General features: G+C 37.0%; 1 protein-coding gene across 2 annotated transcripts in view; it reads left to right on the forward strand.

The window, feature by feature from the left end:
• The window catches only part of LOC130242272 (cell adhesion molecule DSCAML1), a 163,505-nt gene that overhangs the window by 14,726 nt on the left and 123,386 nt on the right, over window positions 1-25,393 (forward strand). For both annotated transcript variants that reach the window (XM_056474324.1, XM_056474325.1), the window contains exons 2-3: window positions 4,494-4,814; window positions 9,347-9,493. In XM_056474324.1, coding sequence (XP_056330299.1) covers window positions 4,494-4,814; window positions 9,347-9,493 — 468 coding nt within the window. The remainder of the gene's footprint in view (window positions 1-4,493; window positions 4,815-9,346; window positions 9,494-25,393) is intronic.

A 25,393-nucleotide genomic window follows, 5' to 3' on the forward strand; every position in this document is an offset into this window, starting at 1 on the left:
GAGAGAGAGAGAGAGAGAGAGAGAGAGAGAGAGAGAGAGAGAGAGAGAGAGAGAGAGAGAGAGAGAGAGAGAGAGAGAGAGAGAGAGAGAGAAAGAATCCAAACCCCCACCTAGCCAGTAAAAGCTTTAGCTCTAATCTCAGCCTTTCAATTCTCTTGCATTCTTTTTTCTCCATGTTTTTCATTCTATTTATGCTTTGCATGTTGTTTCTTTTTTTATTATTCCCGATGAATATTATCATCGGCCTTTGTTTAGTAAAATGAGTAGCCTATAAATGTCAGAAGTATGAATAACATTGTTTGAATCATCAAGAGACTGGGGTGCCATCGTTTAAGGTCTGCTTACAAGAGAGATGAGAAGTTCAATGTAAATAATATACTCAAAAACAATTGCTGTGTCCACACCATACATATAAAAAAATAACAGAAAAGAGGAACAATCATGTTATAATAATAATAATAATAAGAACAATAACAACTACGAAATTAATTATTAATATGAATAAAAAACAACAATAATAACAATGATTAAAATATTATTCATATAATAATAATAATAATAATACTAATAATAATAACAATTATTAACAATTATTATTATTATTATTATTAACAATAACCACAAAATTAATTATTAATAGTATTGATATTGACAACAACAACAACAACAACAATAATAATAATAATAAAATTAATAATAACAAAAACAGCAACAACAACAATAATAATTACTAATATTAATAATAAAAATAACAACAAGAATAATAATAACAACAATAATAAAATATATTATTAATATAATATTAATAATAATTATAATAATAGTTATGATTATATTAATAATATTTTAATCATTATTGTTATTATTATTGTTTTGATTATTACTTAATTGTTATTATTAACTTATTAATATCAATAATAAAATTAATTATTAATAATATTGATATTACAATAATAATAAAATAATAGAAATAATTATAACAACAACAATTATTATTATAATTATTATATATATATATATATTTTTTCTCATTCCAGGAACATAAAAACAACAACAATTAAAAAAAAAACATTTCCAACCAATAAAAATCCATTCTTCTTTAAAGAGCTCAAATGTTAATATTTAGAAACATGAAAACTGACGATTGTACTAATAATAAACAACATTACGGTTATTTAGACATTCATATAGTTATTGTTATGGATGTGAAAGGGTTTTTACATATCTCTTGTGTCTTTCACACTCTTTGTTTATTTTTTTATAAAGAGTATTAATTGTGACTTTTTAAAAAAATTTAAACCTGCTTGTTTCCATGTAATGAAGAGAAATCTGCACTTGAGACACTAGAATATTTTTTTTTAATTTTTATGCATATTTTTCTTTTAATATTTAATGTGAATGTGTCCAAATTCTAATATCTATTTACTTTTATACATTGTCGTGGTCTCTTTATTGCAAGGAATCTTATAGTTCATCTACAATTCCAATTTCTTTTTAAATTTTATATATTGCAAGGGCATGCACGCTTTTAGTTCACCTATCTATGGCACCCCGTTGACTTTAATGCCATGGTATCATGTCTTCATTATTCTTTGGAACACAATGGGAATCACAAGAATGGGGGTTAATCCAGGCATTGTTGATATAAACCTGGTGGGGGGCATTAATTAAATGTAATTGCCTTAGAAGAAAATTCTCTTGCTTTGGGCTTGTGTCTCCCTTGGCTTGGAGCCAGAACTGAGCTAAGCAATTCTCACCATACAAAAAGATATAGAGCCATCCCACCAGAACCATGTAATCCGTAATACAGCCTGCAGATAATAGAGACGCCAGAATGGTAAATCGCTAAAATTCCGCCTTTGAAGGACATCATTAGCTACGCTGCTAAATTAGCACGCGTGTTAATTTACGCAACCGCTGTTTTTTCCCTCTTTTCTCGCAGTAAGCCTGAGTTTGGTAATACAACAAGAGGGAATGATTGTCTGCTCCACATTAGCTGTCAGAGAGGTTTGTAGATACATAGCGGGGGTTCTATGACCTATTTATTCTCCTATCAGATGGCAGCATTCAGCGCAGCTCACACCGCACACATATTAGATTAGTGATATTCTTTAATGCCTGGCCTACAACTGACTGTTATCACTGTCATTTGGGTTAAGGTTGGATAAGTCGCTTTGGTAAGAAAGCATCTGCCAAGAACATATAAATAAAAAAAGATGTGAGTGGAGAGTAAAAGACATAGTCGGACAAAGTCAGCTTTTGTTCAGAAGCCTTGCTTATGTCTGTACTGTGCTGTGTTTGTTTACTTTAGTGTTTTTTAATGACTGAACACTTTCTGTTGATGCTTAGGTAGCCAACTATGGCCACAAGTTTTGACGTCAGCAAATTGATGTTTCCGAAAATTTACAGGTTGTGTAACTACAACTAGCATCAAGAGGCACACCATTGATTGACCCTAGAGCATGGGTATACAATCCTGCTCCTGGATGGCCACTGTCCTGTCTGTTTTCGGCCAAATCCCAATTTTATTTTATAGCCTTATGCCTAGCCCCATGCCTTCCCCTTGAAACAGAGTGTGAATGTGTAGGGATGAAAATATTCCCCTACAAAACGGGACACCACTACTACAGTAAACATGCACACATCATCATATGTAGTCACTTGCTCATACATCACACAATATCTGCAGTAATCATTCCAGAAGGCGCAAGCATGTTTAACAGATTATTTGGACTTTAGAAAATGTATTTTGTTCGTTTTCAGCTAGAAAGTGTATGAGCCTCCAGGTTACCTCAAATGTCCCTGTTACAACTAGTGGATCATGTTACACACGGAATTGTACTGTGTATTTACACAGTGCTTGTATTCATGGATGTGACCACTAGAAATCAAAATTAGCATTATACCAGACATTAATGTGCTGTTAAAAGCTAGTTCCCTGCCACCAGACTTTTCTGACAGACTGGCCTATTCTGTCAAGTCATTGGATAATGATAGCATAATTTTAAAGAAGTTGTGGAATAATTTACAGCAGTCATTTCATTAACGAAATTTGGTTCTTTTTTATTAATGTTTATTTGAAGATCATGATCGTGACAAATTCACATCATTATAAATGTAAAAAAGCAGCCTTGCTCACTTTTGCAGCCATGTTTCTGTTGTATTAAAGAAAATTTACTACACCCTTTCGTTTGTAATATGGTCCAGAAAAATCTTCATTTAAAAGGCTATATAACACTTCCACTTAAAGAGACCTTACCCCTACACCTGCGAGTTAAAGAGAATAGGGATACCCATGCCCCTTCAGGTGAAAACATAAAAAGCAAAGAGTAGGGGGAAGTGGAAGGGGTAAAAGGTAGAACTGGGATTGGGCCTTACCTTTGACCATAATTAAATATGCCTGAACCAGCTAATCAAGCTCTTACTAGGCTTATTGGAACTTTCAGACAGGTGCATTGAGGCAAGTCAGGGATAACTCTGCCGGACAGAGGCCCTCCAGGACTGAGTTTGGACATACCTGTTATTCAGGCTATGTCCTTTAGAAACTTTATTTGCAAGCCTGCTTAATATGTTGAAAACTCCAGTTAGAATCCCACTTGGTGTGATGTGAACAGAACCAGAGAGGTAAAGTTGGTGCCACAAACAGGATGGAAGTGAAGTTTAAGGGGATGAGGTTAACGAAGGCCAGCTAATAAGAATTGCCCCATTTCGCTACCTAATGTTAGGTTGGCTTTAATTCCCCCAACAACCCAACTTACAATTAAAGTAAAGCAGCTACAAGTAACATTGTTGTCTAGGCAACATAACAGTTTAGCATTGGGCTAACTTTCCTTAGCTCCCCCATGCTGCCTGTGTACATTGAAAATGACTCCCAGGGCATTACACAAGCAAGATTAAATCAAACATTTGTAAACAAATCAATAAAAATATATTTATTATAATTTGCAGGTGCCATGTTTATTATTAACAGCAAAACTCTGATCTTCGACAAATCAATGTGATTATTCCACTATCTGTGTGATATAATGTGTCTTTTTTGGGACTAACTACAATAGTTAATTTCTTACAACCCGTCATAACATTGTAGTTCAGTTTAGATTATAATAGTTACCTTCACATCCCATCTCACCCATACAGACAGCACTCTTGCAAAAATGACAGACAATAATGAGATGAAGGACAATTTTGGTTGCATCATCTTCCCAATCTAGTGATTGATTTTCTAATTCTGAATTGAGTTGTGCTGACCCAATAGGAACATCTCTGGCCTTATCCAATCAGATGATGGTAAGGCATGCAGTTTAACAGACCTGAATGGCAGGTGGATGTTTGCCAGAATGACACATAGTGCTTCCATTATGATGGTCTTCTCATTTTAAAGTACTAGAACCCAAATGGACAAGTATGCATTGGCCCCTTTAAAAGTCCAGGTGTTGATATAAAACCTAAACTCTTTGGTCACTTTTCAACTTACCATGTTGTCTCTCTTCCAGTGCACAGCGAGGATGTGGTCTCGACGCGGCTGTACTTTGTGAATGCTTCCCTGCAGAGAGTGACCTTCTCCAGCTCAGTGGGGGTGTCCCTGCCCTGTCCTGCGGGTGGCGCCCCCCATGCCGTCCTCCGCTGGTACCTGGCCACTGGCGACGACATCTACGACGTGCCACACATCCGCCACGTTCACGCCAACGGCACGCTGCAGCTCTACCCCTTCTCCCCGTCTGCCTTCAACAGCTTCATTCATGATAATGACTACTTCTGCACTGCCGAGAACCAGGCCGGCAAGATCCGCAGCCCTAGCATCCGTGTCAAAGCAGGTAAGATCTGATTTAACCCATCAGTCTGTCTATACATACTGTATTTATATGGTGATGTATTGATACTGTGTAAAGGTCAGGGATGGCAACAGAAAGGTGGTTGTTGATTCCATGGATCATATCTTTAGTCCATTTGTATATAAAGTGTTTACCAAATGACAACTTGATATACATATGATAACAGTGTGCCATCAATTAGGGAACCTATAGCATTTACCCATAATCTGGACACTTGCAGGGATTTCTCAGACCATATTGCTTGCAGAAAAGAGCATAGTTAATGTTGGTGCAGTGACAGAGGGGGGCATGTGACGTTACAGGTGGAACATTAGTTCTTAGCTTAACATCTGCAGTAACAGCAGAAGTATCGCCCGCCATATTGCTAACCTAAATAAGAATGTAAGTGCCAAATGGATGTCCCAGTGGCCGGCCTGTTGACCTGGCTGCTTTAAAAAGCAGTGCACAGACGGGCGCAAACGCTACAGACAGTTGGCTGACTGACCCTCCCACTCGGTGCCAAGGTCACTGCTCGTGAGTGGGGCTGGACGCCCAGCAACAGCGAGGGATATCCATACACCTCCCTACATACAGACACACACACACACTTTTATGCCAGCCTGCGCAGTGCCAGTGTCCCTCCTGTCTCCCAGTCTCCATCTGTCCTCTAAGCTAGAGTTCCCATCTCACACACATACACACTCACCTACTCTGAATTTCCCAGAAATAACCCCAGTTAGGGTGATCTCACACATTTATATGTAATGTAACTTAAAATTTCTTAATTATAGCCACATATTCTTAAATATTACATAGTACACAATAATGGGTTCCCCAAAGAACCTTTCAGTGAACATTCTTAAAAGACACACACTTTAATATGGGTGGATTTCAATGAAAAACATTTATTCCAAAAACACAAAAAATTATGAAAACTTAAATGCAAATTAAGAACCTTTTTGATAAGAATGCAGGCGAATTTAGTCCACACAATTTTTCCACCTTAGCCGCATTAACATTAAAGTCTCAGAGGATGGAATGAAATTACCCTCCAACCGGCGACAAGACGGGGGTGACTTTCGCCTCAAATAATTACACTAATTAATCAATTAAGTGCTGAGATGCAGCAAAACTGCTAGTGGACCTAGCAACCCACACAGAGCCCTGAGGAACCCAACACTGGGGCTCCCTCACCAGCCAATCAGATGCTGGCACTGAAAGGTTACCATGGGTACGGTGAGGGGAGGGGCAGGGTGTGGCGCTGAATGTCTCAGGTGGCACTGGAGAATGATGACAGCTGACAGCTCACTGTATGACACCATCCCCCCCATGCGTCTCTCTCTCTCTCTCTCTTTCTCTCCCTCCTCCTCCTTTCTCACCCACTCTCCTGCATGCTGATCCTGTGCCAATAATAGCACGGGCACCTGTGTGGATAGCTCTACATTTATGAAAATCTCCCTATGAGGGCTTCATATGAGTGTGTGTGTTCCTCCTTGCACTCACTGTTTACTTCTCATTTAGGCTTTTATGGTGTTGCAATATTAGAATAGCAATTATTTCTGATACAACCTGAATCTACCTACCTACCTACCTACCTACCTACCTACCTACCTATCTATCTATCTATCTATCTATCTATCTATCTATCTATCTATCTATCTATCTATCTATCTATCTATCTATCTATCTATCTATCTATCTATCTATCTATCTATCTATCTATCTATCTATCTATCTATCTTCTTACCTTCCTACCAACCAACCTACCTACCTACCTACCTACCTAGAAATTTCTGTCTCTGTTTGCTTTTTACACCATCTGTCTGTTTGAAATCTGGGACGTAGACTATTGAAAAGAGTATAAAGACAACAGGGTCTTAAATTACACACTAAAATGTAACTGTCACTTAACAGAAGCTATTCTGTATTAACCTACAAATTATACAGTACAATCTTTAAAACATGATAGCATGCTTAAGAGAAACAGAGCCTCCTACATCCTATCCTATAGAGCAGGGGTCATCAAACTTGTTCCTGGAGGGCTGGTGTCCGGCAGATTTTAGCTCCAACCCTAATCAAACACACCTCAGCAAGCTAATCAAGGTTTTACTAGGTATACTTGAAACATCCAGGCAGGTGTGTTATGGCAAGTTGGAGCTAAACCCTGCAGGGACACCGGCCCTCCAGGACCAAGATTGGTGATCCCTGCTATAAAGTATCCTATCCTACAGCATTTGTTGAGCTGGTCTAAAGTCAAGTTTAAGCTCAGCCATTGTGTGATGAGTTCACATGAACACTGTGACACAAACCTACAATTCTTTTCTCTCAGCCCTTTGTTTCTTTGGTTTCCTTCCTCCTGATAGGTCATGTTCATTTTTCTTTCACCATTACAGAAATGAGAACCATTCACCACCTCATTTTTATTCAATTTGGTCCTTTTCCCCTCTTTTTTTCATATGTCTCGCGTCATGAATAAGTAAATACGGTATTTGGTTTCTCTAGAGTTAATTATTTAAATGATAGTGATACAGGACTCAGTCCTCCTGGTGTGCGCAAAAGGAGAAAGAGAGCACCAGCCCGTGTGTCAGTCCGTTTCCAAGCAACCGATGAGTATAGTCAGGCATCAGTAACATTCTAATGATGCCGCACATGAAGACAGAGTCATTTGCCCATAAAAAAAATGCTCTCTGCTATTGTTGTCTGCAAATACGTCTGTGAATTTTACGCATGCATTATTGAAGCCTTAGAGATGTTCGGGCTTGTTTACACCTCTCCAAACCACTGTAAAACAACATTCCACAGCCAGGTGTAGCGCAGGCCAAGTAGAGCTGAAAATAAAACTAGCTAATACGCCCACTTTGAGTTAGTTTATCTTCAGAAATCCAATAAGTCCCGAGACTCGCAGTCAATCAATGACTGAATAAATGATTATTTGTAGACTATGGAGTCCTGGGTGTAATAGGGAGTTTTATTGATTTGTTCTATTGATTCGGATCTCATCTGCATCAGTAAGAAGCTGGTTAGTTAACACCGGGCAAATACGCACAGACAATTTGAACTGACTCAATCGTTCATTTACATATTTCTTTATAAACAGGTTAAATATTTATAAAGAAGGAATATAATGGCTGGCCTCAGCGATTCATGGCTTAACCATCAGACAAGGACACTGATTCGCCTCGCTGTGGGTGACACTGGCACCTGGCAGAAAGCGTTATTAATGACCAAGGAAATTCACCCTCAAGCCAAGCGTTAATTATATATAGAAATAGAGGTAGTGAGTGAAAGTGAGACAGGAGCGGGTGGCCTCGGAGCGGGTGATTGCCACGTTTCATGAATTCTTATGATCGCTCTCTTCTCTGATGGGCTGGAAAAGCTGCATAGTTGAATTGGCCGTGGAATCCAATTGCAATTCCCACTCTGAAAACATCCCCCAACTGCGTGATCAAATTTGCGGCGTCATGTTCGTGAATGAGATGCCCTTGCTTGGCGTCTAGCATTACTTCCCCAAAGAAGCCAGGGAGAAATTAAAATCTGTAAGTAAATAGATGTTGATGAAAGACACAAAACAAATTGAGTCCCTGAAATTAAAATGAAATTCAGCGCCTCCTTTAATCTGTTCACGCTCCCCTGTTGCCCTTTACCGTAGGAGGATCTCCTCACCCATAAATAACATCTTCGTACTCGGCTCGCTTTGTGTGTTTGCTCGTCGTCTATTGATTTTTTGGGACCAGGTTCCGGTTGTCAGGTGCAGAAAGGGTCCCTTTAGCGGGGGCAAATGTTTCTGACAGCTCCAGAGGCTGTGCGGTGGCGTCCACTCACTGCCGTCTGCATGAATTGCAACCGTGATTTATAAAAAGGCCACTTCCTGAACTCTTGAACACCTCTTTAAATAAAAAAAAGATACAGTTTCTGGCTCAAAATACAGTATTGTTTCCTCCGAATTGTTTATCAAAATGCATATGTTAAGCAATTTTGGATTCATATTTTTCGCTTTAAAATAACATTTTGGTATAAGTAAGTAAAGTAATTAGTAATTAATTTTACAGGTTTGTTTTGAGCTGGAGCAGACACGTGCAATTTTAATAATAAAAAAAAAAATCTAAAAATGTTTTTAATAAGAAATTTAAACTTCAGAATGGCTTTTTTACAAGCATGTATGTATGTAGGCATGCATGTATTCATTTTTTCTGATGTTTAAAGCCTTTTCTAAAATGGCAAAACTGAACCTGAATGTGCATGGAGTACCATTATGAATCAATCATATATATATATATATATATGATTATTTTTTATTTTTTTTTAATTACTGTGATGTTATATTTTACATTATTCTGTTACATCTGTTTCATTGTGTATGCCTAAATTTTACACTTTAAATATCTCAGTTACAACATGGCATTTAAAGGTTTAAATTATTTTCAAATTCGCAATTTAATGAGAATTAGTAAGAATTGTAAGTGTAATTGTTCATTACTAATTGTTTAATAATATATAATATACTGTAATGATTTCTTCTGCTTCATTGTGAACAGTGTTCAGGGAACCATACACGGTTCGCGTGGCGGACCAAAGGTCAATGCGGGGCAACGTGGCCGTCTTCAAGTGCCTCATCCCCTCTGCTGTGCAGGAGTACGTCAGTGTGGTGTCCTGGGAGAAGGACACGGTCTCTATCGTCCCAGGTAAGACACTTCTAAAGAAACCGCTGATTTCAAATCTGTTAAGTTGTTTCCTAAATCTGTACAAGAAAGCTTGTTGCACCTGTGATTTTGTGCCAGTTTGTTTTATTTGACATATCATTCAAAGGACTGGTTTAAAAGGATGTTTTTCAGACGCCAAACTGTTAAACAAATGTTCACACAATCAGATAAACTATCTGAATTCATTTTGTGTTGCAAAATTCAACCTAAGAAAATCAGATCCTACATTCCATATGGTCTGAAAACACCACAATCCATACAGAATACATTTTATTTAGCTTGATTGAGAGACATCCACTAAAATGTCCTTCAGTCCAAATAGTAAATAGTATATGCAGTTGATGTCAGAATTATTATCTCCCCTGAATAATTAGCCCCTACATATTTCCTCAACACATTTCTAAACATAAGTTTTAATAACTGATTTATTTTATTATTGCCATGATGACAGTACATAATATTTGACTAGATATTTTTCAAGACACTAGTATTCTGCTTAAAGTGACAATTAAAGGCTTACATAGGTTAATTAGGTTAACTGGGCAGGATAGGGTAATTAGGCAAGTTATTGTTTAACGGTTTGTTCTGTAGACTATCGAAAATTATATAGCTTAAAGGGGCTGTGTGTAATATTGACCTTAAAATGTTTTATTTTATTTTTTTTTTTATAAAAACTGCTTTTATTCTAGCTGAAGTAAAACAAATAAGATCTTTCTTCAGAAGAAATAAAATGTTATCGGACATACTGTGAAAAATTCCCTGCTCTGTTAAACATCATTTGGGAAATATTTAAAAAAGAAAACAAAATTCAAAAGGGGGCTAATAATTCTGACTTTAACTTTACATCGAGTGTATAAATATATACACTTGACCTATATACTTGACCTTATTTTACCCATATAGTGACACACTACTTAATTATTGTACAAAAGTATCACTTTCCGTGCATTCATTATGCTTTCTATGTACAATATTTAAATGGGATTTCTCGCCTTTGATTTATTGACAACTATAAAATTTGTATTGTTTACTATTAGTGTATTTTAAAATATTAATAACCATATATACACACATTTATTTAATTTTTATTCACAACATATTATTATTATTTTTTAAAAATTTTAGCTCTATTTTAATTCCAACATTTTTGACACTTTTTTTACACTAACAACACCACTACTAATGCTTTTATAAACATCAGTGGGCCGCCAAAGTGCACTACAATCATTAAAACCTTTTCCATTTGATGACTCAAGTCCTCATCCTGCTATTCAGCCCTCCTTAATAACTCACACCTTACATATGTGTGTTTATGTGTGTGATAAATCCAGAGTGATAGTGAACAAAAGCTTTCCCACTTTCTCCAATTCCCTCTAAAGGCAGCAAAATGATTCTGCCAGGAGTGCTTTGTGTGTGTGTGTGTGTGTGTGTGTTCAAACAAGGTAGCAGTTTTCTTGAGTAGCACACTTCCTAGCTCAAGTGGCAGAGTATATCTGTCTGTGTGTGTATTTGTGTGAACCCTGGCCTTGTAGTTGATTGGAAAATCAATAGGTGCTGCTTACACCGGCCAAGTCAGATGGAATCAGTGACTAGAGTCTCTGGGCTCAGTTCATCTTTCTCAATGGAGGTGCGTCTCCCTGCCCTTCACACCGGAGCGTTCATTGATCCACTTTAGCCGCTGTGTCAATGTGTATCAGTATAAGAGGTCTAGAGGTTTCCAGCAAGTATCGATTGATTACATGCTTGGATTCCCCTTTCTCTTGTCACCGATGCGGAGGTGTCCGAACAATCCCGCAATGTCCCACAAGCGTCTGTTTGAAGTAGGGATGAGTGATGTGAGCTTAAAACTATAGCACTGTGTTTTCTGTATTGTTGATGAGGTGATGTGGTCATGTTTGAAGCTGGTTTGAATTATTTTCTATTAATTCAACAGAGATAAGTTAGTTGTTCTTCTTATTCTATAGATACTACACTAAGGGGGCTATCACACCAAACAGGCTTTTTGCACTGTGAGGTGTATCTTTTGAATGGTTTCCTAATGGCCACAAGCATTTTGGGTGCTGCTTATGTGCCCTGCACGCCTCTCGTTTTAACCGTATGCTGTGCCTCGAGTTTTTGCCATTGTGCGCTGTGCACTCACAGCGAGTAGAAAAACCACATTATGTCAGTCATGTCTTTTTCATTCTCCAATCAAATGAAAGCAGTGGCGGTGTTTCAGTTGAGGTGACAGTCGTGTTTGTGTTGTCAAGATGACTAGAGACTTTTGAATATGGAGGAGAGACTAGTGGTCTCCGTTTCAAGTTATCCAAAGCTGAATAACTTTACAAATCTTGAATATCACAATATTATTAAATATTACAATTATAACAACATCACTCGCGCACAATACACAGCTGATTCAGTGGTTGCCTAGTGACATAAAAAAAAGTGCACCACGTTTTTTTTTTGTGATGTGTGCCTCGTGTTTTTGGAACGTAAAAGTGCATTCGGTTTTATCGACCCCTAAAGCTGCATGTCCACCGAAATGTTTTTTCTTCCAGCTGAGCATTTGTTTTCTGTTTTATGAGGCATTTTTGAGCGTTTTATGAACAACACTGAGCATTCTCCTTTTTTTTTTTTTTTAGCAGTTGCAAGTTGAAAAAATATTAGTGTCACTTTTGAGCAAGTCATCCAATCACAGCTGAAAAGGGGTGGCACAATACCAATACAAATTCCACAGTATGATACTCTGTATCATAGCAACCAACTGAAAAAATGCTGTGCTGCTGTTTTGCATTTTGGCAGCACAAAAACACTTCAGTGGACACACAGCCTTAAAGACATTATTCAAAAAATGTTTGTCCTTAAACAGCTCCTGTGTGTGTAGTGTCTAGTTTCTTGGGGTTTATTCAAACCAAACACGTTTTTCCATTCTAACTGATGTTCAGTGTAAACATGCTTTATGGACATGTATAAAAGCTGTGAATTAATTGAAATCATTGAGTGATTTGGAACTATTAGGGCTCATCACACAGAATGTGTTTGTGTCTAAAAAATGAGACTCAGGAATGTTTTTTTTTTTTTCTTGGTGTGGCTTCCGCCATGTTGCCAACAAATAAATAAGTTGTCATGCCAACTTGCTTACAGTAAACAAAAGCTTGCAACACTTGCTGCATCTACGAGTTTTTCTGATTGGTCCATTGCTTTGGAACTGACATCGATGAGGTGGAATTACGCTAAAACAAGACACACTGTAAAAGACGTGAATGTAACACTCACAAACATCTATGAAGCACATGGTTTCTGGTTCATTCCACATATATTCCCAAAGCAATCTCATGCCAAATATTTAACTTTTTTATTTAGTGACCAATTTGTATGAATTTGTATGCTCTCATTCCTACATTTAAGTATCATTTGCTTATCCCCAATGATGGTTGGGTTTAGAGGCATGTCTGCCTTTAAAAATTTTATGTTTTCTAATGAATAAATGACGTAAACTTTCTGACAATACGAAAAAAATAGGGCTGCACGGTGACACAGTGGGTAGCACGTTCACCTCAAGCAAGAAGGTCGCTGGTTCAAGCCTTTGCTGAGTCAGTTGGCATTTCTGTGTGGAGTTTGCATGTTCTCCCCGTGTTCGCGTGGGTTTCCTCAAGTCCCCCACATGTGCTATAGGTGAATTGGGTAGGCTAAATTGTCTGTAGTGATGGGTTGCAGCTGGAAAGGCATCGGTTGCGTAAAACATATGCTGGATAAGTTGGTGGTTCGTTCTGCTGTGGCGACCCCAGATTAATAAAGGGACTAAGCCGAAAAGAAAATGAATGAATGAATACTTAAAATAGTAACGTCTCCTCATGAAATCAGGCTGTTATTACAGAAATAAATGTTGTAGTCCAGTAAAAAAAGATATACAGTATATGGCTAAACTGATCAAAAATATCAATAAACACAAGATTGCGTCAACATCTGGTTTACCTGTGTTCTTTAAGCCATTCTGTATGTTTTTATAAGAAGTGCCATTTGAAATATTCTTCTAAAACATGCATTTTTATTATGTTCATATTTTTTTTCTTCTTCACTTTAAACGCAATGAAAAGTGTCTATTCTTTTCATAAAAGTGAAATTACTGAGCCTACATACAGGAGCCATAGAAAAATGCTCATTTCAGAAGAAAATTTCAGATGGCACTTGGAGGTTTTTGCATCTGAACTCTTCATTTGTAACCTAATGCTAATTAACACTGTATAACATTATAACAATAACGTTATACTGTGATATAAAACCATGCCTGATCACATAAAGAAGTTATCCAATCACTCAATTAGTGGTAAGGATTGAAATCGGAGTGAAAGCATGTTAATAAATCTACTTGTTTGCAAACAGGCTCACACACATGCGACTGTAGTGCATTTATTCATTGCACAGATCGTTGTTTTGTCCCACTGTACAATCCTTACCAAACCACTTCCAGATTGCATGTTATCTGGGAAGACTAAATCTTATTGTGGGGGGCAATTTTAATTGGTATATCCCAAACAAAATAGATATTGGCCATCTCTAGTTTGGAGGCATTTTTCCCCCCTTTCTCTGTTGTGCAACATTGTTTTGGCTGACCGTGACTTCCAGCCTAATTGATTAACCAGTGGCTTTAATGGATTAACAGAAGGTCACACTTCCAGCTCCGGCAAACTGACTCTGACACTCTTTGCTTAAAGATTAGCTGGCGCATCAATCGAGTTAAAAAAATTCGAATGATCTGCTTCAGCGTGAGCGAGGCAAACATGCAGCCCTCTGGTTTATCTCGATGAGTCTAATAGACTTCTGCTGTGTTGTGAAATAAAGGAAGGCCACTAAGAAGGCTGTTTTTTTATTTTTTGTGTGATATAATGAAAGCAAATGTTGCCCTCTGTTTTCATGGTCAAACATGATTAAAAAAAAAGATTATTAAAGTGATCTATGTGATGTGTGAATATTTAGAGTCTTAGGACTTAGCACATGAAAGAATTAAATGAGCAATAGTCCATTTGATTTAATATAAAATGTGTATAATTTTGCTCACTAATTTTGATATCATTGATATCACTGAGAGCTTATGTAATGTAATATTAGCTGGATTTGTGCCTTTAATGCAGTGCTATTTTAGTATTTGTATTTACTTAATGGTTTTAATATGCAATAGGTATTTTTTTTTAGATTTTCAAATTTTTTTTTTATAATATCATCGAATTTTAGAAAATTCACTTCATGTAAATTCACTTCATGTAAATTTGTTTTATTAAAGTTTTGGTATTAACAATATTATTTATATGAGCAATATCACATGAGTAGCAGTGCGATATGGCTGTATATCGCCACTGGTGGGAGGCATGCATTGGCTTGAGGCAGCAGGCCGAGTGCCTTAGTATCCCACCAGTGGCGATATACAGCCATATCGCACTGCTACTCGTGTGATATTGCGTTTATTCAACAGCTCGACAGCATAATCGTGTATATAAAAAAAATATCAAACACGAAGAGTCTCAAAAACCTTTTAGTAAGAGGAACTACGTACTTTCTTCCACCATTCATTCACATCTGCAGCTGATAATCAGAACAGCAGAAACCGTTGCTCATTCACTAACGTCACTTTAGAGCTAATTTGAATGATTCTCTTGTGTAATGTCTACAATAATGACAAAACAGGTGATTTTGATCACATTTTAAGATTATAAGACTGAACAGCATGAAATCCCATCAGTCTAGAGACATTTCCCAGCATTTCTCTGTTGCTAATCGGGAGATCACAATAATTAACCTCGAAAAAGCCAGAGCAAAGCAAACACTTTCAGATTACTGGTATAAATACAGCACTACAACACAAAGAAGAGAGAGATCGACTTAGAATGTCATTTACCTAATACATAATTTGTTTAACTATAGTTTGAAACATACGCTGAAAAAATGCTGTTTTTCTCCCCTAAGGACTTCTGCGGTCTCTGTCGCCATCTTGTGGCAGAACATCAATTGTCTTTGCTCTGCTCAGTATGACAGGCTGGCCGCCAAACGCGCTGAGTCTTTGAAATTATAACAATTTAAAATAGGCATTGTTCTTATAAATAAACAGAGTAGCAATCTAAACTACATTCTTATCTAAAAAAGCCTCAAAAGTACATTATGTTGTCCAACAGCAGCAATTTTGTCACTCTGTAGTCCTCTGCTTGCCAATTGTGTGGGCGGAGTAATACACAAGGGTGAAGAGGCTGTATGAGTGCTGATAATACTTTAATATCTCACGGCTGTCAGCCAATCAGATTCGAGAACCAGACAGAACTTTTGTATAAATGATAATATCATTTCATATCTAATATTTATTAGTATTACTATCATGACTGCATTACTAATGTTATAATACTATTAGTAATATAATTGTGTAATATTTAGCTAATTATTTTATTTAGATTCATTAAACAACATCTTCTAACACATTAATAACACGTTTTTGATTATCAAATCAACACATTCACATGATGTCTGATGGACATTGTGACTTTTTTCCATCATACAATATATTATTTATACCTAGAAACCTGTAATATTTTAAAACTGATAATAAAAATTGCAACTTTATAATACTTTCAAATATTTTAATCAAATACATGCATGAAATTGGTATTTAAAAGTATCTCACCAATGTCTGAACAGTACAAATTGTACATGATATAAAAAGCTTACAAACCTGACAAACTAGAGAACATTTAGTTAAGAACACCAATGTGTTTCCATGCCAAATGTTCAGAAGTAAGACAAACTGCTAATGCACTAATATTTTTTTATTAATGGTGTAATAGTGGCAGGGTTGATTATGCATGTAGGAGGGCTGTAGAGAAAGTGAGTGTGTGTGTGCGTGTGTGCATGTGTGTGAACCAGTAAGCTGATTTCTGCTGTGTGACTCATGTTTAAGATGGCAAGATGTGTAAGAGGATCAGAGAGAGAGCGGTGAGGAGTTAGAGCTGGATTTACAGGTTCAATTACACTGCGTGTCATTAGTCTACCCTTGTTTTAGCTGGGAATAAAACCTTACGCTTGTACGGCCAACACACATTTTCTCCACCATCCCTGTTTGGCCTTCCAATCGACTTCTATTGTTCCTAAATAAAGCCAATTATTATTATTACAGACTAAACCAAACCTCGACCTCAACTGTGAATTGGGTGTTGAAATACTTTCTAACAATATAACTGAATGCTCAAAGCGTCATACGAGTTGTAGCTGCTTTAGAAATTACACTTGACTGTTGACCCTAAAATCTGCCATTTATGAATGTGAACAAAATGCAGTCGCTTTATGAGTCTTTTTTTTTTAACAATTTCACAGTGATGCCATGGAAGAACTATTTTTTGTTCCCCTAAAGATCCTTTCAGTGAACAAATCTTAAAACAAAAATCAAGTGTGAAATTCACTTGAAAAAATGTGAAGTCCACACTATCTTGGTCTGTGGATAAAATGAAAAATGTATTGTTCTCTGATGTGTCTACACTCTCAGAAATAAAGGAATGCGAGCTGTCACTGGGGTGGTACCTTTTAAAAAGGTACATATTTGTACCTAAAAGGTCCATATTAATACCTCAAGGGTACATATTAGAACCTAAAAAGTACAAAAGTGTTCCTCTTAAATTTTTTAGGTACTAATATATACTTTTGATGTACCAACATGGACACTTTAAGTACAAATGTGTACCTTTTGAAAAGGTACCACCCCAACGACACCTTGCGTACCTTTATTTTTGAGAGTCCCTTCACTGTTTTTCTCACATCGGAGAGAGTTACGGTGTGGAGAAGCCCCAAAGAAGTGTACCACCCAGACTGTTGCATGCCCAGAATGAAACGTGTAGCAGAGGCCAGCTAGTGAAGTGCTGTGCAGGTAAACCTCACTTCTCTCAACCAACTCCCATGCCGAAGGTTGCAGGTTTGATCCCAGCTCGGAGCGGGTTGGGTGGTGTAGGACCAGTGAGGTTACATTGGTGCCGTGATATGGATGGGAGTGAAGTTTAAGGGGGTGAGTGTAGCAGAGGCCAGCTAGTCAAGTGCTGTGCAGGTAAACCTCACTCCTCTGACCTCAAAAGGTGTTCTAGTGACAGATGCTAGAGGCCATGATCTTTAGCCTCCTTGGTAGAGCAACCAACTCCCATGTGGTAAGTCGCTGGTTCGATCCCAGCTCAGAACGGTTTGGGGGGTGTATGACAGGTGAGGTTTCAAATGAGAGTAGATCAGTGATGGTTTGATCTGCAGTATCATGGTATTCTTGAGTATTATTGTGCTGTTGAAAAATGAAAATACTACATTTCACAAAAGACGTTGAAGCAAAAATGAGAGCACTTACGCACACATCTCTGGAGATGATTTACATTTTAAAATGTGCAGGTTTTAAAGGGGTAGTTAAACCCAGAAGTTAAAATGATGTCATCATTTACACATTCTCCACAAGTGAAGATATACAGAAGAATGTTGTTGGGGGGGGGGCTATTGACTTACATAGTATTTTTATTCCTAAGGATGAGAAAAAGGTACATTTTAAGGAACTTCAATCTATTAAATTAATTGTGATGATTACTAAGTGAACAAAAAACACTTTACTTATATTTTATTGAATATTTATTTGTATAAAAACAAAATTGGGGTTGTAATGATTTTTGATGTGCGAAACATAGAATTAATGCTGAGTTCTTTTTCCTGTTGAAGTAAAGCATTAAAGGCACTACTTACTGTAATATTTTGACCAGTGCAGATGTTCATTTTTTGGCATGAATTACATGTTCTCCGTTATCATTGTTATACCTTTTAATAAGTCATTCCATCATTCTCTTCAAATCTTTTTTTTTTCCCTCATCCATCAACTGATGACACTGGGACGAGGTTCATAACATCCAGGCAATTCCCTGTGTAAATTTAATGAAATGCAAAAAACATGGAGCGATGCTAAATAATTGATCTGAAATGGAAAAGAAATAAAGAAATAAGCACGTCAGCATGTGCGATGTGGAATCATTATGCTGATAGGACTATTTATATGAAGGGCGAGGAAAAACTGCATCTTGTTTGCAGTAAATCTGAAACAGTGGTGCAGTCTGTGAGCGCGAGCGTGTCTGTGTGTGGCTGTACTTCTACATCAAGCTGACACTTCAAGGAAAAACTAAGCAAAACTCAAATAATGGGTGAAAAGTGATACAATATTTGTGGGCGGTATAATAAAATGCCTTGCTCTCACTTGCCAGTACTGCAAAAAAAAAAAATAGTTGAATCAAATTAACTTTACAAGTCATTTTAACGTCATGATTCAGTAAAACATGCATTGCTGATCTTCAATATTCAAAGTATCCACTCTCTCGTCCTCTATTTGTCTCCCTTTTTTGGTCCTCTGTTAGTACAACATCATTGTCGTATTCCTGCACCAGATATGTTGCACTACATTTCCATGCATACGCTATTAAAGTCAGTGAGTGACAAAGTGGCCGAGCCCCTTCTCTCTCTCGTGTCAATATTTGACTACCTGATAAGTCCAAGACTGCAGCACTTGAATACATGTACGCAAACAGTGAAAGAACGGCTAATCTGCTGAAAAGAAGAATGCAGTGTGAATATTTGACTATGTAAGCTTTCCTATAATGCAAAAGATGAGCGAATTTGTCAAGGTGAAAAAAAAAAAGCAAAGTGTCAAAAAAACTGAGCTCTATGTATTACAGGACTTGCTGCGGTACATGTTCAGTAGTTAGATTACCGAAGAAACAGTATTAATATTATTGTATTATTGCTCACACTTTACAATATGGTTTCATTAATTAATAAATTTACATATTTACTAACATGAACAAATAGCTTAAGGCCTCATTCACATATTGCATATTAAGTCGAGTGGAAATCGTTTCCTCCAAAGTCCAACGCGTTTCACAACTTGCACTTTCCTGGCACCTGTTTCTAAGCAATCTCGGCTGTGCTATCTTACTCAGAATAAATGACAGAGCGTTAATTTCTACTCGTTTTGTTATATTCATTATACTTTTCAGAGATAATATTGATATTGTGTGTGGAAAGTCTTAGCAAGGTACGTAACTTGGCAAAGGCTATCATATTTCTGAACATTAAAGGTGCTGTATGTAAGTTTTTGACTCTTCTAAAGCAAAAAAAAACACAATAATATGTTTGCAGATATTTAAGAAGCATGCATAGTAAACATACATGTTTATCTGAAAAACAATGCTGAAGTTAGATATTCTGCTTTGAAAATGTCTATTACGTGCCGGAACGGCTGTCTTTGTTTTAGTCATATAACCCAGCCAGTGCCTGTTAAGCCAATTATATTTAAGCACCCCATGTTGCCTTGGTGGAAAACAGTGCATTTCATTGATTCAGTCATGAAGGCTCTCAAAGTACACATCAGTGCACGAAATGCGACCTCCGGTGGACAGTAGCAGACTCCGAAATGAGACGCAGATTCAGAGTTTCACATGAGGTGGTGATTAATTAGCAAATAATAACAATTTTAGGAATGTAAAGATTAGGTGAGCAGGTTACATTGTAACCATGTGTCCTAACAACATGCTACGTGACAAGATTTACAGTGATAAGTAAATTGTCTGTTTGCGCCAGACAAAACACGACAAATTTAAATACAGCCTTTCAGAAGCACAGAATAGTGCACTTACTGCATACCAATGAAATGGTAAGGTTTATAATCTAATTAATACATATTACACCTCTTGAAAATTATTAAATGTGCATGCTGAATCAGTTATGTGTTGGCTTAAATAGTTTATTTTATTTTTTAAGATCTGAGGTAAAATATCTGCTGCTGCTTTCAGTAGTATGGCAATACATGTCATATAAAATAGCATGTAAACTCTCATTTAACATTTAACACTGAATAAATCACATGGGGTGTACCTGAGGTGATCATTGTCATAGCTGTATGTTGTTCAGCAAAAAATATAAATTTCAGGTGTTGGTTAGAACAAAATCTCCCTTTAATATGGAAAATATTCCTTCTATTGCGTGCCATTGCTTTTATCTAGAACACGGTTTAAATCAGTCTTAAATCAGCTTTTAGGCTCGACAGTCAGGCACACTGCTGTTGGTGTAGTCAATCTAGCAACCTGCACTTGCATTTGTTTTGAACAAGGTGTGCAATACCTAGTTCAACCACTGGGTGTCAAACTTACATACTGCACCTTTAACATAAAAACTGAATTATGCTTACCGCAATTTCCAAGCTCCAACCCAATGCGTCTCCATGTGTTGTTCCTTTCATTGGAGTCAAAATAATAAGAGCTTGACAAATCGTACATTTCAGGATATCTCTGAACCGCAATTCTGCACTTAAACCAAATGTGTGATGCTGATTGGTCAGTTAGTCACATGACATGACACTTGTGGCATTCTGAAAATTTTAAATGTTTTCAATTGGGTTCACCTGGAAAATGTGTTCACATCTGGTCACTTGCGCATCGCTCACAATATGTAAAACAATAAACTAGCATGCGCAAAAGATGTCAAATGTGAATGGCCCCTACTGTGGCTCAATGCATTATTAAAAGACCAAACTCAGTAAAACCATTATTGATACAGTATACAACCAAGAACATGCAGTCAGAAAAGGAACTAGTTAAATATAACGAAGTCATCAGTGTTTCACTGAAAGAAAATAAACAGTCTAATTAAAATGAAACCAGACACTTCTCACTTCGCCCACACCCCACCTCTTTGCCCATTTTTGGTTACCCAGGAGTTATACATGGTAGTTGCGGTCACACGCTGACAAGATGGTGAAGGTTGGCCGCGCCCCACTGTAGCTTCATTTGCGCTCACTACGTTCATACTTTTATAGTTTTTAAACACTATGTGGCATTTAAAGGTCCCGCCAAGTTCTTTGAAATGTGCATTTTTGTTCAATGTTTGATGTAATCAAGTGGAACATGAAGAGAGCGTGGGACGAAGTGTAGCTCCTCCCCTTTTTGTAAAAAAAACAGCCAATAGTGTTTTGTCTCATCACCGCTCTGCCTGTGAGAGTGGTTGAGCTCAAGTGCATTAATTGTGAAGCATCTTGAAGGAGGCGGGACATTTCAGCTACCAGACAGCATTTGATTGGTTAAGAGCATTTGATTGGTCAAGATGTTTTTTATCAGTTTTATATATTCCAAATGTGAATTGTGTCAATGTTTTGGTGCACACAATATTACAACCTTTACAATTACTTTCGAGTTTTTGGAAGCTTCATCGTTTCGGTTGCATTGACTTTCAATGGAGGGACTTTAAAATTTTAAAATTTCACTGAAAATGCATTACATCTTCATGTGCGTTTTGAACATGAACAACTAATGGTTTTGGAAAATGTAATGAAAGTAAACATTTTTTAATGAACTCAATTGACAAGTATGTCTTTTTCTAGTGTTTTTTTCCCCTTTTTTTCCTGTCTTCATTCACTTTCGTTAAATAAAAATGTTGACCAGAATATTCTCCCCACTTTACACCTTTCTTTGGGAAAAAAAAAAATAATAATAATAATTCCTGTTAAGAACAACATAAAGGGTAAAAGAGACAATTTCTGGATGAACTATTGCTTTAAAGTCTCCTCTTTTTTGCCACCGGTGTCGGTTTGTCTGGTATAGTGTGAAAAGTGTGCGTGCGTGAGTTTTGTTCAGATCGTTCTGCTTCTCTTCTGGAAGCCCAAAACAGTGTGAGTTTTATCTTATCTCCATGGCAGCGAGTACGAAACGGCGGTCGGAATGAGGAAGGTGTGAGGAGTTTTTTTTTGTATTTTTTATTAGCGTAGCACCACGACGCCGCACACATATACAGTCCAGTGCTTTCACAGTTATGCGCAAGCCACAAACACATTGCGAATGGCTGACAGATTTCCTGCTGAGAGGGGCATAAACTCCAACCTGGACAGACTTCCCTCAACCAAACACTTCTACAGAGGAAAGCTCAGAGGAAAAGCACTGAATAAGAGAGCAGATTTGGAGGAGGAAATCAGAGCATCTGTATTGATGGGGTTTGAGATGAATGAAAGTTGATTGTGAATTTTAGAGAAGACGAGATGCATTCGGATTTATATACTAGTATGCATTGATTTATCCTACCACTACATCATACCAGTGCCAGTTGAGTATTATTTATGCATTTTTCTAGGATTTGAAAATAGGATTTATTATACATTTGTATTAATATTTTATGTATGATTTCAGTTATATTCATTTTAATTTGAGTAACTATTTCCTTATTTCCAACATAGGCTCATTCTGAAAATGTAGCCCTGAAAACATAGCCCTATATACAATTCTGGTAATAGCAAATTATGTAGCCAAAAAAACTAACACTACGGGGTGGTATGATGATGTTCCCTTTCATGCCAGCAGCGGACTGCTTACCTCCATATAGACGGCTTTCCCGCTGTTACCAGTTTGTCCAGTGGCTCGCAACATATGTTGGTGGACTTGAGACGCAGAGAAGAGTTTACCATGGTGAAGGGGTGAGTCCGACGAGACTAGAAAGCAAATAAAACAAAAACAAAGGGCAAAAAATAAAATAAATAAATAAATAAATAAATAAATAACAGGGTGAGAATGTGGGCAAATCTGAAAATGTGGTTAAAATCAGGGGGATTTTCTTTTTCTGGACTGCTTTTGAAAACACTATCGGTTCGGTTTAGGGAAGAGGGTGGATGGGGTGGGGGTGTAGGACAGGAATCGGTCTGTTGGTCAGTCAGTCAACAGCAGCCTCTGGTGAATTTACATGAGAAGAGCAGGCCCAAATGGCAATCGCAAGAGAAACTTGAGATCTCAAAAAGCGTACACATTGGTCACTGGCAGATTTGTGAAAACAAATACTGCAAAAAAAAAAAACATATGTCCTGGGACATAATTAGTGCTCTCCAGAAATGTATATTGGGCTACATTTCAGAATGAGCCTGGGTCGATTATTTCAGTCATTTTAATACTTGAACGTATTTAAATATCTTTCTTTCTCTTTCTTTCTTTCTTTCTTTCTTTCTTTTATTTATTTTAGGCTTTATTTATTTTGCTGAATGTTTAAATAGTAAAACTAGTTTTTATTTACAAGATTAATTAAATGGGACTAGATAACATTACATTTTTATATAAAAATTCCCATCCAAACTATTTTTTCCAGTCAAAACTATTTGTGCATTATTATACTGTAACTAATATTAAAACGAGATTATTAATTATATTAATTATAAACAACAACAATAAAAAAACTGTCATATTTGTTTATTATTATTATTATTATTAATCAAATAATTACATTTTAAAAATCTATAAAATATCACTAACACCACTGTAGTCTACATTGTTTTTTGTTGGAAAACAATTTTTTGAAATTCTCTTTTGTTGACATATAACAAATTTATGTATTACAGACATATTTAAAACTGCTTTTACCATGAGCTGCTCACATCACTCAAAAATTACTTTCTTGTTAAAACAACCTAGTTGAACCAACACAATTCTTAAGTTTTTTGGAGGAGACAGATTAATTGTTTGTCCACCTAAATTTGTAAAAACGATTAAGTTAAATTGATGGAATAGTGTTGGGATAACATGAAGGAATTGTGTGGAACCCAGCATTTGCTAGTGTAACTGTGCATATACACCGAAAGTGGTGAGAGCGTCCAAGGTCGCTCTGGCCGCCCTGGCGACAACGCTGTCTGCCTTCAGATCTGGCGGCGAGAGTGTCAAAATTCGCTACATTGATCTCGAATTCAAAGGGGCCGTTGCAGCATATCAGTTACATTCCTGCATAAAACATGCTTTCTAGCATGAAAATGTTGCGTACTTCTTAAATTCATTTAACAATGGAAGATCAAGTTGCATGTGGTGTGACTTTGGTCCACTTAATCATCCAATATGTGTCCATATGTCTGAAATATTCTGAAGCAGCTTTACTGTTTTGTACTGTCGCATGAGATTCCCGCTTTTTTTTAAATAAAGTTACAACATTAAAGCACATCAGTAACTTATTTAATGCATGTTCCTGTAAGAAAACATTGTAAATAATTGAAAATCCGTCCACCGTAATAATCAAAGCTTGGGAACAACTGTGGTCGGAACCAAAGTTCACAGGTCTGTGTTCTCTGAATCTCTTAAATCTCTCAAGCGGTGGACTTCTTCATTCTGATTGCTTGCCACCGAACCCCGTCATAGCTCATTACCATAAAGTTGAATTGATTTCAACTCTCCTCGACGCTCACACCGGCAAAGACGCACCGCGTTGCTCCTCGCCGCTTATCGCCGCCGGCTCTCATTGAAAATAAATGACTTCTGGCTACTTTGATGCTCTCGTCGCTTTCAGTGTGAACACACGATTAGATCACAGTCCTGTGCTTCACATTACATATGTTTATAATAATACCAAACACAGCCTTTCCTGTTTAACAGTTGCACTAAATCATATCACTTTCTCAGGGATTGTTAGAACTACCAAATGGCAAGTAACACAATTTTTTTTATAATCACCGAACACAGTTTTTTTATTCACAATTGGTGCATGGCAAGTGTTAATCTTAAACTCTGAGCCAATCTCCGTCTCACATGGGACACTTTTATAGTTACTTCCATATAGTTATTTGAGCTTGACAGCCCAAGTCCATATTAAGTTTTATAGTAATAGAACATTTTAAAGCACCCGTCCCAGTCAGGAGACTGTTAATGATTGATCGCCACCTCGTATGCCTGCTTGTGTAGAGTTTTATGCCTGTGCAATGCTCATGTTATGTGTGTTTGTGTGTCAGAGAGTGCAGTTGGTCATGTCCTAACCTGCCCCTCACACTACGCAAGTTAAAATCACACACACACACACACACACACACTCTCTCTCTCTCTCTCTCTCATGCATTATGGAATAGCTTTA

The sequence above is a fragment of the Danio aesculapii genome, chromosome 15, assembly GCF_903798145.1.
Source record: "Danio aesculapii chromosome 15, fDanAes4.1, whole genome shotgun sequence".
In the NCBI taxonomy this organism is placed as follows: Eukaryota; Metazoa; Chordata; class Actinopteri; order Cypriniformes; family Danionidae; genus Danio; species Danio aesculapii.